Below are 18287 nucleotides of genomic sequence, written 5' to 3'. Positions count from 1 at the left end.
AGCTTCTCCCCCACAAAGTGGCAATCAAGTTTTATATGTTTGGTCTACTCGTGTTGTATAGGGTTCTTAGCAATGCTGAAGGCTGCTTGATTATCACAGTAAACAGGCACAAGGCTGGAAACAGTGACACCAAGATCATGTAATAAACGGACAAGCCAAGTCAATTCAGCCTATGTTTTTCACAAGGCTCGATATTCAACCTCCGTAGAAGAGAGGGAAACGGTAAGTTATTTTTAAGACAAACATGACTGCCACCCAAAGAAATAAAATACCTAGTAACAGACTTCGTAGAATTATAGCAAGCAACCCAATCTGAATCTAATTAAGCCTTAAGAGAGAAATTCAAAGAATTATTAAGAAGAATACCCTTAGCATGATCATTCAACAGATACCTAAGGGCGTGCAGAACAACCTGTATATGAGTAGACCTGGGAGCATGCAAAAATTGACTCAAATATTAAACGGAGAAGGCCAAGTCAGGTCTTGTATGCTGAAAGAAATTCAATTTTAGCACCAATCTCCTAAAGGGAGAAGGATCAGATAGTAATACCTCAGATTCACTGTTAAGTTTGCAATTCAAATCCAATGGAACCACAACAGGGAGAGCAATATGAACAGTGAAATTCAACAAGCAACTCCTTAGTGTATTTGTGCTGATTCAACAGAAAACCTTGGGGAACTCTGGAAACTTCAAGACCCAAGAAGTAGTGCACATCACCAAGGTCCTTGATTTTGAATTAATTATCCAAGAAGGACTTAAGAGAATCCAATTCCTCAACATCATCCCCAACCAATAATATGTCATCCACATAAACTGCAAGAACAACTATAGAAGCTGATAAAGATCTAATAAAAAGTGAATAGTCATTGAGGCTAGAATGATATCCCATGGAGATAAGAGCAAAAGATAGTTTGGAAAACCATTATCTTGATGATTGCTTGAGTCCATAAAGGGACTTTTTGAGTTTGCACACAAGAGGAGACCCAGAAAAAGCAGTGGCAGGAGCAAAAACAGACAATCCAAGGGAGACTTTCATATAAACGTCTTCTGAAAGATCCCCATGTAAGAAGTCATTGTTTACATCAAGTTGGTAAACAATCCAAGATCTTTTGGCTGCAATTGCAAGGAGGCACTTAATAGTAGTGAATTTGACAACTAGAGAAAAAAATTTCATTGTAGTCAATGCCAGCTGTGTAAGTATCACCTCTAGTAACAAGCCTGGCCTTGTATCTTTCAATACTATCATCAGATTGTTATTTTTGTAGACCCATTTGTATGGAATGACTTTCTTGCCAGGAGGAAGGGGAATAATGTCCCAAGTCTAATTAGCCTCAAGGGCTTGAAAATCCTTGAGCATACATCCTATTAATAATGTTGAGGTTCTTGCATACATGCTGCAGTAGAATTCTTGGAACTGGATGAAGGAAGATAGGGTAAAGAAGTGACAAAGTGTGGAATAGAGTTGCACTCCTTTAATTGCACTGGAGGATTAGAAGGCCTAGAAGATCTTCTAAGAGGAGGCAGGAAAGAAGGATAAGGTGAATGGGCAACAATGGGTGAAGCGGGAACATGGAGAGTAGGAGAGGAAGAAGTAGTGGGTGAAGAAGGAGAAGGAAAAGTGAAGGAAGTGATATCAAAAGATTCAGATGAAGGTTGAGAGGAAGTCGGGAAATACACAGAAGGAGAAGAAGTGGAAGGAAAGATGTGCTCAACAAAAGAGACATCTCTGGAATAGAAAATGGATTTGGTATATAAGTGGAGTAGTTTATATCCTTTGTTCCCAGAGGGATATACCAAAATTATGTAAGGGATAACTCTGGACTGTAACGTATCCTTGTGAGAAATAGGAACAGAAGCATAGGCCAAACAACCAAAAGATCGGAGATGATCATAAGAAGGAGGTTGACCATTTAACACTTCATATGGAGTTTTATTAGAAATAACAGTAGAGAAAAATCTGTTAACTAGGTAAGTGGTAGTAAGAATACACTATCCCCAGTATTTGGTGGGCAGTGGGCTCTAGCAGTTTCCAATAAGTGCTTGTGTTTCCATTCCATAACACCATTTTATTGTAGAGTGTGTGATCAAGTAGTTTGGTGAGAAACTCCAATGGAATAAAGGTATTCAACATAGGAAGTATACGATCCTAGTTCAAAAGTATTATCTGTTCTTATAGTCTGGACAGTGGTACCATAATGAGTGGAGACCATGTTTATGAAAGCCTTGATAAGGGAAAAGGTATTTCCTTTACGTGAGAGTAAATGAGTCTAGGTTACCCTACTGTAGTCATCTACAATGGTTAGAAAATATTAAAAATCATTGTAGGTAGCAGTATGGTAAGGTCCCCACAAGTCAATGTGAACTAGTTGAAAATTTTTGGAAGAATGAGTGGTTCTATCAGGGAAAAGAGTTCTCTGTTGTCTTGCCTTGGGACATATTGGACAAGTAAAATATTATTTTGCTAAAAACTTAAAAGACAGATGTGGAATAGAAATTATTTTCACAAAAGGAATGTGACACATTCGTTGATGCCTCAAAACATCATTTTTATTAATAGTTATAGAATTACATGAGGTTGGAAACACAGAAGATGAAGAAACATCATCAACACTAGTGTGTAAAGAACATGCACTAGGTGACACATCATTATTTGAAACAATAAGAGAAACTGATGGAAAAGCAAAAACAATAGGTGCTACAGTAGTTACTAAATGATAAAGAGAAACGGGGGCAGAAATAGATGTAGTGAAAGGCATGTGAAGAATGTAGAGACTATGATCCACTTTACCAATTTTCAATAGCCTCTTCAGAGAAGGGCCTTGTAGGAAAAGAGATACAGTAGTAAGAATAGCATAACAATTGAGTTGAGTAAGGAGTTGATGTATAGAAATCAAATTGAACTGAAAGGAAGGCACTAATAAGACATTGGTTAAAATGATAGTAGAAGACAGTGAAAGAGAATAAACATATGTGACTTTAACCTTGTAACCATTAGGTAATGTAATGAGAGAAGGTGTCAACAGAGGTTGAATATTGTGCAATAGGTATTTATGTGGTATCATGTGATTAGTGGCACCAGAATCCAAAATCCAAAATCCAAAATCCAAGAAACTAAATCTATTTTAGAAGCATTGCATGCAAAAGAACCATCTTTATTAAAAACAGTACTGTTGACCAGACCTACAAAGTTGGCATAAGCAGTTGAGGATGAAGACTGTGGATGAGAGGTAAGTTGTGCCTGCTGGAAAATGGATAAGGGGTGAGCATACTACTCCTTTGAGAAGCCATGTGGAGAGACATCAACATTCTGAGTATCAGGACCCATGGAGATCTCAGAAGATGTTTCCAGTTGTGCACAAACAACAACTTTGCTTTCATGTGGAGGCCTGTTTTTGGTGAATTTGAAATCTGGAGGAAACCCATGGAGTTTGTAGCATTTGTGCACTGTATGTCCAGTCTTTTTACAATACTTGCAAGATATTAGGGACTTCTTAGGATCAAATTAACTCATTGAGTGTAATTTCTAGGATTATTATATTGTGGAGGTGCATGAGCAGATTGTGAATTGGCAAGGAAGGAAGATGAATCAGAAGAAAAAATTGGAGCATCAGACTTAATCTCTCTTTGTTTCTCATCCCTAATCAGCAGAGAATATGCCTTTCCAATAGATGGTACAAGAATCACCATTAGAATGTTACTTCGAACAGTAGAGTATGTATCACTTAACCTAGAAAGAAACTGAATGAGTTGTTGGCCTTCAATAAACTCAAGAAGAGAACCACATGTGCATAGTTTGCCAAATGTGCAAGTACCAAGCTCATCCCAGTAGCCTTTCAACCTTGTGAAATAGGTAGCTATGTTAGAAGACCCCAGAGTAGTGGTAGTTATAGCCCTTTGGATGCTATAGTTTTTAGAAGTATTGGCAACTCCATAACGTTCTTCTAGGTTATCCCAAGCTACCTTGGTTGTTTTGTAATAGAGGGCAATTTTAGATATTTCCTTGGAAAGGGCATTCATAATCCAAGCTTTCACCATATTGTTACACCTCTCTTACTGAGGGTAAAGCCTAGAATTGGAGTCAGGTTTGGGGAAAGATACATTTATGAGTAGTTTATTCTTTGTAAAAAGAGATACGATTATTCCCTCTCTCCATTCACCATATTCTATACCAGCGAATGGGACTGAAACCAATACTGTCTATGGAGTATCAGAGGGGTGAAGGTACATGGGATGGAAAGGATCAACACTAAAGTTAGGACTAATTTATGGAGACTCAGAAGTAGTGGGAATGGCAGAATCAACAACCATAGTTATTCGAATCAAAGATGATGCAAATGAACAATCGAAATTGTACCAAAAAATAATGCAAATTAACAAAGTAGAGAGAAATACCACAAAATATGAGAAAGGAAACCCTAGATTGTAGTAATATTGCGAAAGACCAACAACCAATGAATCGCTACCTCAAATCGTATATACAAACTCCAAATCTGTGGCTGAAATTGCTCGATCACCAAGGAATCAACATCGATAACCAAAACCCGAAGAACACGAAGAATCACCGATGTGAAAATCCTTCAAAATCAAAAAATTAAACCGATAGAATCGTAGAAAATGATGAAACCAACCAGGTTTGATGTGATACCATGTGAGATTTATAAATGGAACGAGAAAAATTGAAGAATTTCAGTTTGGACAAACCCTAGAATGTTCGAGAGAGAGAGAGAGAGAGAGAAATATCTAAGAGGAGAAAATATCCGGTCCTTATACAAAATGAGTACAATCAAATAAATATTAGGCCTGCTACTATGTTGGGCCTTCAGCAAGTTTATCAATTGGGCCATCTATGCTAACACGTTCGCAGGCCTTGGAGTCACTTTCCTATTTTTGTTGAACCGTTTCCATTTTGTTTTGGACAATGTTATATTTTTTTTAGAACCTTGTATTTAGTTGGATTTAGAAGCTCATGTACTCGTGACCCCAAATCTTTTGGTGGTTTTACATTAGTTATTGATTTTAGAACTTATTATGTTATCACAAAATTATTTTTACGTTATGTTATTTGTCCAACTATCAAATATTTATTGCTTTTCTCTTTGTATTATTTATTGTGTTGGCTTGCCTAGCGAGCGATGTTAGACGCCATCACGACCCTTATTGGCTAGGATTTTGGGTCGTGATAGTTTCTCATGCACTGCAAATCCCAATCCATTTACTAGCTCTTTAATAACCAACCAAAAGAATGACTCTTTACAAAGCGAAGAGGAGGTTGTTTTTAATCAATAACTAATGGGGGACTCTTCCTCCCTTTTGAGATATAATGTACCTTTTCTTACACAAATTTGGATTATAAGCCTAGTTTAGGTATGAAAATGGATTGTAGAGTGAAGACATCTTTAATACTAAAATATTGAGTTTTTTTTACGCACTTGATCCTTTTTTAACTATTATTTTTTTTAAAAATAGCAACATTTATTGTTTATTCCATAAAGAGCACTTTTTTTCATTATTATCATATTACAAAAATTAAGCCCAACATTCATCTTCTTCACTCCATTTTTTAAAATCTGATGCATATGTGAATGCCACTTAAATTCAAGATGTATTGATTTATACGTCTTTTATACTTTGTATATCAAGTATCACTTTAATTTAAAATATATTTTTATGTATATAATTTTGTATATTTATTTGTGAAGTGCCATCTTATTTTAAGATGTATTTTTAATGTATATTTCAAATATATTTTATATGTCAAGTGCCATTTTAATTCAGGATGTATTTTTTATATATATGTTTTTTGTATATTTATATGCCATCTTAATTAAATTTAAGATATATTTTTTTATGTATATTTCACATGTCCAAGTGTCATCTTAATTGAAGATGTATTTTTTATGTATATGTTTTGTATATTTTATATGTGTTAATTCAATATATATTTTTTTATATACGTTTTGTATATATTAACGTATATTATTATCGAAGTAAGATCTTTATGTTAATAAACGTATATTATTATCGAAGTAAGATCTTTATATTAAGAAAGGAAGAAAGAAGGAATGAGAAAAACTTAAGAAAGATAATTAAAAAGAAAACGAATGGAACGAATTTAGAAAATATATTGCCTTCGGCAGAAAACAAAATTAAGAAGATGAAGAAAAAGAAGGAAAGCTAATAGATAAAGAGAAAAAAAGGCATGATTTTTGTATAAAGAATTATTGACTTTCCATTCAAATTGCTTATGTTTAGAGATTAATAATTAATATTCCAATTTTAATGGAAATGTGTGCTACAAATATAAATATTTTCCTGCCACAACTGTAATATTGGATTTCATGCTAATAATTTATTATATTTCTTTTAAATTGTGACAGTTATGTAAAGTTTCCATCAATATTTGGGACTTTTCCGGGTCGAAACGCAAGATTTTTGCATATCAAGAAGCCACGGGAGATGAGTCATTTTGAAAAATCGAATTTATGTCAAAATATTTGACATTTTCAAAAAAGCATTTATTGCATTTATTTTTTTTTAAAGTTCATTGTTACTTTAAAAAAATTTATTCTATCCTTATCATTAACTACTACTTTTCAAATCATTTTCCCAAGATTATTTAAAGTGCTATCACTATTATATGTATTATGGTAAATTAAAGAAAATGGGTCTTCATGGTCATTTACAATGTTAAAATTAAGAAAGTGTCTTTTTTAGATTTTTTTATGTGTAAAAAGTAGATCTCTTATGTGTAAAAGTAAATTTTTTATGTGTAAAAAGAGAGGTAGGGTCATAGAACTAAAAACGAGTTTGTAAAGACCCACAAAACCATTTGACCATGTACTTCATTTATTATTTCTTAAGGAGAGTACAATATTTATTGCGTACAAGTAGAAGTAAACGGATGGAGTATCTTTTCATAAAGAGTGCAAAAGATAAATAAAAACTATGTGATACGTCAAACATATACACTATATTTATCATTCGTAGCTATACTTTCAATAAATTTACTATTCGTAGCTATATTTGAATTTTATAGAAAATTCATAAAATAAGAGATTAATTGTTTTGAACTGAAACAAGATAGCAACAAGCTCTCATAGATCAATTGGTTAGAGCGCCCGCTTAGTTAATTCGACTCTCAAAAAGAGTATTTTTCCCCCTGTATTTCTATATTTCGCTTTGTCAACGAATACAATCAATACAGGTTGTATCCTTTGTATACGCCCTTGTATTTCACCTTGGTTACAGTTGATACATGTTGTATTCGTTGCACAAACGAATACAGTTGATACAGATTGTATCGTTGCACGAACGAATACAGTTGACACATGTTGTATTCGTTGTGCGTTTGAACACAAGCAATACAAGCTGGTAACAATTGAACAATAATTACGAATGACAATTAGGCAAACTATAATTACTAGGTTCTAAACTATAGTACTTTATGAAAATTTCTTTAAATAATATGAATCTGGTATACTACCCTTTTAGTGCGAGGCCCGGGAGTAGTAGTTCTATTCATCATGACTTCAAACCATGTGCGTTTTGCTTGGTCAAAGAAGGTGTGTTATCTGGAACCACATTTGATAAAAGGGCCGCCACTGGAAGAAGATTGCTTCAGAAATCAGGTAACGTTGTCCATTCACACTGGGCCAAATTTTAAGAATGTTAGAAGGCTAATCGGTCGCATATTCTTATACATAGATTATATAATTATTATATACAATTATGTATATATATATATATTATACACATTACGAAGATTATTTATAAATTCAATGATTGAATGGGCAGCTATTTAGGTTAATTCTTCTATTCCGTTATTCACAAGAGTAGCTTTTGTTGAAGAATTCTTGGTTATCAACAACACTTTCGAAGCCTCCAACATATGAGACGTAGGTAGGATTTGAAACTTATGGGTTTCGAATTCTAGGACTTTTAAGTTACTGAGTTCTAAATTAATAATTTATACATATTAAATGAATTTTTAAAGATAAATACAGAGTTTGCATCAAAGCTACTGGGTTCGACCGAAACCACACCTCGATCTCTAACTCCGCCCCTGAACATATCAAGTACTTGCATTAAGTTAATTGTGGTATGTAATTCAATTGGACCAATTATATTTCAACAAAAATAAGGAGGAAAGCTCAAACTAAGATTGGATGCGGCATAGTTACATGTTGGTAGAAACTTACAGCTTGTTTGGATGGTTGTTATCTGTTGTATTATATCGTATTGTCTTTAAATACAATATATGTTTTGATTGCTATTTAAATGTATTGTATCGTTAAATCCGTCGTTACGTAGCGGTCGCATAGTTACCTTATTTTTTTCTCATCTTACCCTTCCATATTATTAAATAATCGTATTTTATCCTTTATCCTTTATCCTATCTTTTTTAAATAATAATTTTACCTTGTACCTTACTTTTTCTTTATAATATTACAAGTTTATTCTTCATATTGTTAGTGCATGATATCATGAAATAACTGAAAAATAATATAATCTATCCAAATATTGTATACATCAAAACGATACAGTACAATACAATACGATACATTATGAAATGACACAAAACAACCATCCAAACAAGCTGTTACATGCAACGAGTGTTTACACCAAGTTAATGAGTGTAAGTTGTCTTACATATATACTTTTTTTTATACTTAGCCATGGTTAAGTGATGTACATTTTCACTTTAGTTTGTTGATTCTTAATGTTAAATGATTAAGGTGTAAACACAGACTAACTATAAGTATTTACCGTCAGATGTTCAGCTAATTCCTTTTTTTCACATAATTAACTGGAAACGAGAAAAGACCCGGCTAGACAACAATGACACTACAATTTGAATTCCAGCAAATGTCGCTCGTTGGGATAACGCCTTGATACGTGAGTCTAATTTGTTGGGATGAAACTCCGCTTCTTTATACTCTTTGGAGGCAAAAAAACTCTCGTTTCCTTCAAGCAGATATTAAATTACTAACTTTTTGGTTAAAAAGGAAAGAGACTTTAAACCTTCATCGACGCCAACACACTGGCAGGGGGAGCATCATGGAAAGCGAGGCTCGACACCCCTTGACCGCGGCTTTATGAATTAAAACTGGATGTTGGCTTGAAGAAAAATGCAGGAAAAAGAAGAAGGAGCCTCTTTCATTAATTTAAGGGTTGAACACAATCTAGCAAACTAAGTTCATAGAACATATTGCCCTCTAAGTAGCTCTCAACCATTGCTGTGACTTGGTGAAACTGGATGTGTTGATCTAAGAAGTTGCCTCTGTGGAGGATTACACTTAAAAGAGAAGAGGATTGTTCAGTATATACAAACTACAAGTGAAAATACATTCCAATTGTGAACTAACACTTCCTAGGCCAAATACAAGATTGGGAAAACGTACCTGCATTCTCTGTTGTACAAGAGAAGATGCTCCTACTAAATTTACACCTCTTTGCAGAAAATATGTAGCAAAGCTGCCGATATCTCCTTTCTTAAAAAACAAAAATGCTCCATTAGCCAGAGTCCGCAGAACACGAGGGGCAGTATGTTATGATGTTTTGACTAAACCTGCTGTCCAATTCCTCCAATCTAACTTACCAATAGATTTGTTCCTAAAGCTGACCATTTCTTTGAAATCGAAACTCCACTTTTGATTATTGCTTTCCAGTTTTCCTGATTCAACTTCCTCTCTTCCTTCTTCCTTTGTGTCGACACCTTCTTCTGCAGCTTCTTCGTTTTCATCTACTGCTTCTTTCGCAGTCTCAGGCACTGCTTCAGCTTGAGCTGCTGCATCAGTTATGATATTCCCGAGTATATCAACGACCTCACTCATTTTAGGGCGAGATCTTGGATTCTTCGTGAGACATTTGTTGGCCAGTGATGCAAGTCTTTGAGCAGACTTGACACAATCATGGCCTTCAAGTCGAGGGTCGAGAATAAAATGAAACTTCTTTGAGTCTGAAACGTAGGGTCTCACCCATTCCAGTAGTTTTTGCTCAGCTCGAGGAAGGTTTCGTTCCAACACTCTCCTTCCTGTGATAAGTTCATAAAGGACAACTCCGAAGCTCCAAACATCACTTTTAGCAGTGAGTCTTCCAGTCTGGACATATTCAGGGGCCGCATAGCCTACCGTACCTACAACCTGAGGAACTGCTATGTCAGGCATTGCACAAAGAGACAATATCTACTGTACATTATCAAAGACATGAATCACAGTTCTTATAATATCATGATCTTTCTGCTTGAAGTTTTATACTCCCTCCATCCCAGCATATGTGACGTTGTTTGAGTAGGCACGGGTTTAAAAGACAAGACTTTTGAAACCTGTGGTCTAACACAAGTCATAGACATTAATGGGAAGTTTTAAGTTCAAATTATTTTTAAATAAAGGAAAAATGCCATTATATTTAGGACAGACTAAAAAGGAAAGTGTGGGAGTACGAAAAGAAAAACTTATTAATTCCAGATTGAGACCCACTGACGCCAAAAAACTTACTGATGTTGAGATATGGCTTAGTCCTGCAGCTGGACCTTGCCGAGCCAGTCCAAAGTCTGAAAGCTTTGCATTAAAATCTTCATCCAGAAGAATATTTGATGGCTTGAAGTCTCGAAATATCAACTGAACCAAAGACAGTAGCGGAAAAATAACATAAGGACAACTTCTAGAACCAGAAATATCAAAGGTTAGTAGTTGGTAGTGCTGATAAGAGGCTGCAATCCTGAATATATCAAAGGACGGCGGACAATATCAAGTTATGCTGCTATCTCTGTTAATAGTCAAAATGAAGTTTGACTTGGGCTTCCATGCACCAACAATGTCATGTTTTTTCATAGGAGTTTACAAACACATATATAAGAAAGTTTTAGTGAGTTCACTCTGTAATCAACAAACTTAAAACTATCTGATTTCATCCTAGAAGACATAACTTTGACTAACCGTAGAAGCACTAATGCAATTACCATCCAAATTTCAGAATTGTCAGAACGTGCAGTGCTCCATATCCATTAAGCCATTTTTTCTTAGTGAGACGACTTATCTTTTGGTAACTTGTTCAAAAACCATGTAAATAAATGGCGAATTAGGTATATGAAGCAGTTTGAAGAAAGGGACTGCTTTAAGCTTGGATAAACATAAAAAGCTTGGATAAACATCAGATTTGTCTTGTTTAAAAAAATCCAGCCAAATGATTTTCTGTATTGGCTTCTTATCTGTCATCCCAAAAGGGAAGCCTTGGCGTAACTAGTAAAGTTGTTGCCATGTGACTAGGAGGTCATGGGTTCAAACTGTAGAAACATACTCTTGCAGAAATGTAGGGTAAGGCCGCATACAATAGATCCTTGTGGTCCAGGCATCCAGCCCTTCCCCGGATCCCCACGCATAGCGGGAGCTTAGTGCTCTGGGATGCCCTCTTTTATTTGTCATCCCACCCTATCTCATTTGCTCGTCTTCCAAGTTCCTTTTTGCTTCTATTCATCTCATGTATTCTACTATCCTCCAGTTGATGATCAATAAAGAATTAATCTACATCTGTCCTTTTGTTACCTTTCTCAAAATATTAGTAAATCTGTTTTTAACATCACTGACGATTCAGCTAAGCGAATTACTTTTCATTTTGATAAGAATCAGGAAAATATTCGGTAAGCTAGTTCACCTTTCCAACATGATTCAAAGGATTAAGTCGTTGCATTTACTCAATATCAAGGGACTGAAAGACAAGAAATTAATGGGATGATTTCAACCCTCTTCCTTGAACTGAATTTCTACTACAGTAACGTGCGAAGCTTTTTCTTTAGTAAGGAAATCTTGAAGAAAGAAACAGGGTGAGGTCATTAAGTAAAACGCATGAACTACCAATTGAGAAAACACGTAATGGATTCTGAAGAAAGAAGTCTAAATCACCTGAAAATCCATTTCTTCATGCAGATATGCTAATCCACGAGCTGCATCTTGGGCAATTTTTAATCTCAAAGTCCAGGAGAGGGGAGCTCGTGATCGGGCCAACAGATGGTCCTCCAAGCTTTTGTTACACATGAGTTCATAGACTAAAAGACGTTGCATCCCTCTTTCATCATCCTCTGCACAATAGCCGATTAACTTCACTAGATTTGGGTGCTTCACTACACCTAGAAAGTTTACTTCATTAATCCACTCCTTATGCCCCTGAATACTAGACCACAGAAAAATGAAACACATAAGATGATTGTAGAGAAACTCAGCATTATCTTATGAAATATATAAGATAACTGAGCTGAGAGGTGATAGGTAAAGAAATAAACTAGAAGACCAAAACTATCATATCCGAGTTGATGATCCCGAGGTCCTAGTTTTTGAATCACCAGTTTTTTTCCCAAATTAAATTTTTTTCTGGCAGATTATAAAAAACAATCGGTCTTTTTCTTGAATAGTTTGTTTTACCTCCCATCCTAATAATAATAACAATAAGAACAACAAGAACAAGAACAAGAACGAACAACAACCACAATACATCATCATCATCATTCCCTTTCAATTTAACACTTTTCAACGGTTATTTTGATCAATTTCAGAATTAACCGCATTACATTAATATCTTTTATAAAATTAAAAAAAGATACTTTATGCCATTTCCTTTTTTTATGGAGGTCTCCGGGCCAGCTGTCGTGCACATCGATTATTCCACAAGGTATATCCAAATGACAAAATGATAATAATGTAAGACAAAATTCACTTAGCTTATCAGCCCCAATAATTATTCACATTATAAGCATATAATGAATTTATTATCTTTTTTTTTCTCCTCAAAATCAAATTTCTGCAAATTAAATCACTCCAATCACCTTACTCAAAATTTTATCTAAAAAACATCCATAAGCATAATAGCTAAAATATTCAATAGAATCTAAGTCCTAACAATGTAAGAAATATTTCCACAATCATGTACCTTATAAGATAATTCAAGGTAAACATATATTTCTATGATAAACATTAATTGGTAATCTGATTAAAAAAGATTTTTAAGTTATATGTGCTAATGATGTAAAGCTTTTTACGTGAATTTTAGCCTGTAATTGCATATCAAACCATTTTTAACAGGTTACCAATTAGAATTTAACTAATATCCATGGACGGCTCAAAACTTTTTTACACTATCAGGTCACATTTACATATTATGGCAGGCGACATGCCTTATTTTCAAGATTTTAATTTACTATTAATTACCTTATACGGAGTATATAAGTAACTTGACTGTATAAATATTGTGGGTAAACAACAGTAAAAAAAATGATCTTTGTATATATAACTTAATTTTATTTAATATAAAGGAGAAAAGCATGCCTGGAATCCATAGCGATTCAATCGTTTAACAGCAACTTCCATTTCACCAACAACTCCTCTATACACAGACCCAAATCCTCCTTCTCCGATCATTAAACCTCTACTGAAGCCTTTCGTCGCTAATTTCAGCTCATAAAATCCGAAAACTCGCAGATCATTAGCTCGTCGCTGAGTTAAGAACTCATAAAACTCGAACGAGTCAGTATAATCCCTCGAGTCCGAGTCCAACTCGGACCGTGACCTCCGCGTATCAACGGTGGCACTGCTCGATGCTACGCTCAATGAACGAACCCATGAAACTTTTGATTCCCTCGAACTTAATGTTGCCCCTTCTTCTTCTTCGTCCTTTGTAAAATAGAAGCATTTCATTTCTGTTTATTGCTTTTGTTTTCTGGGTTTTGGTTTAATTTAAGAAAAATGTAAAGAGAAGGTAAGGAAGAGACAGTTGAAGAAAAGATGAGAGAATGGTTGATTTGAAAACGATGAGTCATGGAGTGGAGTTTGAAGAGCGGGTGAACAAACATCACCTCTCGGAGCTCGGACTTGTAAATGTTGGAAAAAAATATTAGTGTTGATTATATATATATATATATATATATATATATATATATATATATATATATAGTAGTAATTATTCTTCCGTTTCAATTTATGTTTCTTTTTAATCCGTGTTTTTCTTAGCCCGGGGCCTTTATTACTGGTTACTATTATTGCATGTCATCTATTTTTTGGTTTTTATATTTCTGCTACTATTTTTATGATTTCTGTTGACGTTACTAATGAATTGTCTCTTCTTATTTTATTCCCGTTTTTCTGAGCCGAGGGTTTATCGGAAACAACCTCTCTGCCCCATCGGGGAAGAGGTAAGGTCTGCATACACATTACCCTCCTCAAACTCCACTTGTGTGATTTTCCTGGATCGTTATTGTTGTTGTTGTTGTTTAATCCGTACAAAAAAGAAATTTCTTTTCGTATTTAGAAACAATTTACCTTAATGCAATAATTTATAACCACATAAATATATATGTTTTATTTTACGCCATAATTTCAAAAGTCTTTTTTTCTTCTTAAACTACCTATCTAATCAAATAAGTACACATTATTATTTACTCAGTTCAATCTTATGTTATGGTGTTTGGCTAGATTGACTCATAAGAGATCATTTGGTAGGATGTATTAAGGAAAATAATACGTGTTTTATATATATATATATATATATATATTAATTAATATTATTAATCTCTTGTTTGGTAGTATTTTTTTTATCAATGTATAACGAATATATAGATAAGTATATATAAAGAGAGAAGCAACCTTTCAAAACCTTTTCCAAATCCTTTTCAAAAGATATGGAGGGTATTTTTATAAACAGATATTTTTAATTTTTTTTTACGTAATGCATATTATTTTTAATACACTAAATCAAATAGTCGATAATAAATAATCCTAGCATAATTAATTTTCGCGTTACTAATCACATCATTACTAATACACCCTATTTACTACTATTCCTATACACCGCGACCCCTTATGTGATTATGCTCGGTTGAGTACGGAGTTTAAAAATAATATTTTTTTTTGGTATATTTTTCTTTTTAATTTATTCTAAAATAATGATACACTTTAAATTTCAAAAGAAAAATTAACTTTATACTTTTCAAATTTTTTTAATACATATAAATGGTCTAAACTGAAAATTATGGGTTCATTGGATACACAAAATTCTTTAGTCATACAAACGTTATGACATATTTTACCTCACAAATTTTTTGTGAGAACGAAAGTAGTAATAAATATTTTTATATATATAAATTATCTCATTAAAAATAAAATATAAACTTTAAAATTAAATTACTTATAAATATGAAAAAAACATCATCATTGTTTAACAAGCTAAAAAGAAAAGAATATTATTAGTGCTTTGTGGCGTATATAATTGATGTAACCGATGTGTATGTATAGATTATAATATAAAATAGAAATAGGAGGAGCGGGTTTTCTTGATCATGATATTGTCGTGTTGGAGAGAGAGAGAGAGAGACAGCGCAAACAGCGTACATTTTTTGAAAGAAAATCGTACTAGTAGATGAAGATTTGGCGTTGGTTCAATTTGAAAAATTAAGAAAATGAAAGGTTGATATTTCAAAAACATAACTGAAGTCCCCACAACTTCATTGAGATAATAGTCCTTATTGGAAGATGAATATTATATGAAGAGAAAAGAAATACCTCAACGGATGTTTGTGTTATAAACTATTGCTTAAAAGGTACTACGAACTATGAAGTTATTTGGTTAATAATTTAGATATCATGTGCTAATTATGCAATTATGTTGCATTATTTTATTTCGTTCTATCACGTTATAAGTTGAGAATTTTACACAAATTGTCACATGAATTCACTGTTTATTTTTTATAGTTGGTGCACATAGATTATATATAGTTATTACACATATTATATATGAATTATACATATACTATACATACCGTCAATCATTTTTAATTTAACAATTGGTGGATAACTATTTAAATTAATTTTCTTAAAGTTATAACAGCGACAGAGGCTATTGATATTCTTTAAACAAGTGAGATGGCAATTGTGTCTGTATACGGTCAAAACCGGTTTCGACCTTCGTATGATTAGTCAAGATTGGAACATAATAGACCGAAGGTCATCTTCATAATATCGAGTATGAGATCTGAAGCCAGGTTACCGAGTTCAAATTTCTAGGACCGATCAAATACCGAGCTCGAATCCAAATCGAACTATGATGCGAAGCGGCGTTATCGAGCTTGAGAGCCAGAGGCTGACCAATACCGAGCCCAAGTCAATACCGGGCCCTGAGTCAAAATCAAGCTCGAGTCAATATCGGGTTCTAAATCTGAAAACTAACCAAAACCAAGTCCGATCAAGATCGAGCCAAGGGACAATAGTCGTTACAGCTACACTATGGGAGATAATCTCGACGGGAATTAGGGAAAAACTAATCTATCATAGGTTCCTCACTATGTATTTTTAATTATATCCAAAGTAGGATCCCTCCGCTATAAGAGGGATGACTACTACTTTTGTAAGAGGATCCAACATTAAGGCATGCATACACTCTCATATTCAGATATTACCATTCACAGAGAAATACAGTAGAGATTAACCTCTTGTAAGCTTTATACATTGATTCATCTTGCTTGTTCATAAAATCGCTTTCTATTCAATATTGGTTTGTATTTCATTCTTTATAGTCAATATCCGATATATTTCTACTTACTTTTCTGATTTGTGCCAAGTTATACCACGTACCCTTAGAACTACGTATAAATTCAACTTTATCTATTTTTCGGGTAAACAATTTGGCGTCCACTGTGGGGCTAAGGATAACAGTGGTTGTTTGGTATGAATCTCTACAAAAGATACCTTTTTACGCTTGCTCTCGGAAGTGTCTTTAATTTCAGGTTAGAAACAATGATCTCTCAATTAATGGCCATACCTATCGACAACGAAGCATGCCTTCAAGATGAGAACAACAACTTTACCCCCGGGGGTGGAAGGCCACTCGTTGATCCCATTAGAGCTTGGGTCGAAGAGCCAATAGACATTAATTCACATGTGGCCATCGAGGCGAACCAACGTTCCGACCCTGAAAATAGCATTCAAGGTGGAACTCGGTCTGTAGCTCGGAATACCCAAAATGCCGAGGAAAACGAAATCAGTTTGCGTATGATTTTCGAAATATTGCAAGCTCAACAAGTAGCGATAGCCCAGTTGCAGATCCAAACATAGGCACCAACCAGATTCGAGCCCAGTCCACCCCAAGAAGTCACCCACAAAACGGGCCCAGCTATAGTAAGACCAAATGAGCAAGAATCGAGGACTAATCCCGAAATTGTTAAGATGTTCGAAGACTTGACAAAACGAATAGAGTCAGGAGAAAGAAGGATCGAGGCAAACGACAAAAAAGTGGAAACGTATAACTCCAGGGTTGATCAGATCCCGGGGGCACCACCGATATTAAAGGTCTTAGATTCCAAAAAATTAGTACAAAAGCCTTTCCCCCCGAGCGAGGCTCCTAAACCGATCCCAAAAAAGTTTAGCATGCCCAAAATTCCTAAATATAATGGAACGACCGACCCCAACAAACATGTCACCTCTTACACATGTGCCATTAAAGGGAACGATCTAGAGGACGATGAGATCGAACCTGTATTATTGAAAATATTTGGTGAAACCCTGTCAAAAGGAGCAATGATATGGTATCATAATTTACCATCTAACTCTATCGATTCTTTGCTATGCTTGCAGATTATTTCGTAAAAGCACATATTGGGGCCATAAAGGTTGAGACCAGGAAGTCATACTTGTTCCAGGTAAGACAAAAAGATAAGGAGATGCTAAGAGTATTCGTATCTCGTTTCCAAATGGACCTACCACAAATCACAGATGATTGGACTGTTCAAGCTTTCACTCAAGGTCTAAACGAACGAAGCTCAATGGCTTCACGGAGGCTGAAGCATAACCTGATCGAGTACCCAGCTATTACTTGGGCCGATGTGCACAATCGGTATCAATCCAAAATAAGAGTCGAAGATGACCCAGTTGGGTTCTGGGCCCGTGGTTAAAAGGGACATCAATCGAGAACCAATGCCGATTAGGGACCGATATCGACCATATAGTGGAGACCATAGGGGGAACGAACCAAGACATAATCCCGTACAAGGAAATAAAATAAGTGATCGAGGCCAAGGGTCTCGGGGGCTGATGAACAGAAATAGGTTCGACAGGCATACCAGACCTAAGGAAGCACCATAGTTATCGGAGTATAACTTCAGCATCGATGCATACACTATCGTGTCGACTATCGGATGCACCAAAGATACTAAATGGCCTCGACCTCTGCAGACTGATCCTGTCCAGAGGAATCCCAATCAAATGTGCGAATATCATGGCACTCATGGCCACAAAATGGAAGATTGCAG

At 34.8% G+C, this 18287-nt stretch overlaps 3 protein-coding genes across 5 annotated transcripts; all 3 read right to left on the bottom strand.

The window, feature by feature from the left end:
• Nucleotides 1–457: 457 nt before the first annotated feature.
• LOC142171706 (uncharacterized) lies at nucleotides 458–3063 on the bottom strand. Its single transcript, XM_075235397.1, has 5 exons — nucleotides 2571–3063; nucleotides 1393–1917; nucleotides 985–1114; nucleotides 757–846; nucleotides 458–653 (listed from the first exon to the last, which is right to left on the bottom strand). The coding sequence occupies exons 1-5, from the start codon at nucleotides 3061–3063 to the stop codon at nucleotides 458–460; spliced, it is 1434 nt and encodes a 477-aa protein (XP_075091498.1).
• Nucleotides 3064–3508: 445 nt separating this feature from the next.
• Nucleotides 3509–4036, bottom strand: LOC142171705 (uncharacterized). The gene has a single exon (XM_075235396.1). It carries the CDS (start codon nucleotides 4034–4036, stop codon nucleotides 3509–3511), a length of 528 nt encoding a protein of 175 aa, XP_075091497.1.
• A 3183-nt stretch (nucleotides 4037–7219) lies between these two features.
• On the bottom strand, nucleotides 7220–13877 carry LOC107780774 (serine/threonine-protein kinase PCRK1-like). Of its 3 annotated transcripts, none has more exons than XM_075234055.1 (6): nucleotides 13318–13877; nucleotides 11902–12162; nucleotides 10498–10620; nucleotides 9600–10143; nucleotides 9403–9492; nucleotides 7220–7648 (listed from the first exon to the last, which is right to left on the bottom strand). In XM_075234055.1, the coding sequence occupies exons 1-6, from the start codon at nucleotides 13684–13686 to the stop codon at nucleotides 7644–7646; spliced, it is 1392 nt and encodes a 463-aa protein (XP_075090156.1). In that variant the 5' UTR covers nucleotides 13687–13877; the 3' UTR covers nucleotides 7220–7643. The 3 variants fall into 3 exon arrangements, with proteins under 3 accessions (XP_075090156.1, XP_016456844.2, XP_016456843.2); XM_016601358.2 differs by lacking the exon at nucleotides 7220–7648 and adding an exon at nucleotides 9131–9296; XM_016601357.2 differs by lacking the exon at nucleotides 7220–7648 and having other exon boundaries at nucleotides 9131–9492.
• Between the last annotated feature and the right edge of the window lie 4410 nt (nucleotides 13878–18287).

The sequence above is a fragment of the Nicotiana tabacum genome, chromosome 17, assembly GCF_000715075.1.
Source record: "Nicotiana tabacum cultivar K326 chromosome 17, ASM71507v2, whole genome shotgun sequence".
Classification (NCBI taxonomy): Eukaryota; Viridiplantae; Streptophyta; class Magnoliopsida; order Solanales; family Solanaceae; genus Nicotiana; species Nicotiana tabacum.
The sequence above is the reverse complement of the archived record's forward strand: the minus strand, read 5'-3'. Positions and strand labels throughout refer to the sequence as shown.

Bases quoted from the DNA above. Each gene is read 5' to 3' on its own strand.
- LOC142171706 (XM_075235397.1), bottom strand. From the start codon at position 3,063: ATGATACCACATAAATACCTATTGCACAATATTCAACCTCTGTTGACA. The intron at 847-984 runs GTCTCCTCTTGT...ACTTTTTATTAG, and splicing joins CCTGCCACTGCTTTTTCTGG to ATCTTTATCAGCTTCTATAG. The intron at 654-756 runs GTCCTTCTTGGA...CTGTTGAATCAG, and splicing joins GAGGAATTGGATTCTCTTAA to CACAAATACACTAAGGAGTT.
- LOC142171705 (XM_075235396.1), bottom strand. From the start codon at position 4,036: ATGGTGAAAGCTTGGATTATGAATGCCCTTTCCAAGGAAATATCTAAA.
- LOC107780774 (XM_016601357.2), bottom strand. From the start codon at position 13,686: ATGAAATGCTTCTATTTTACAAAGGACGAAGAAGAAGAAGGGGCAACA. The intron at 10,621-11,901 runs GTGATTTAGACT...TCTTTGGTTCAG, and splicing joins ATGAAGAAATGGATTTTCAG to TTGATATTTCGAGACTTCAA. The intron at 10,144-10,497 runs GTAAGTTTTTTG...GCAGTTCCTCAG, and splicing joins TAAGCCATATCTCAACATCA to GTTGTAGGTACGGTAGGCTA.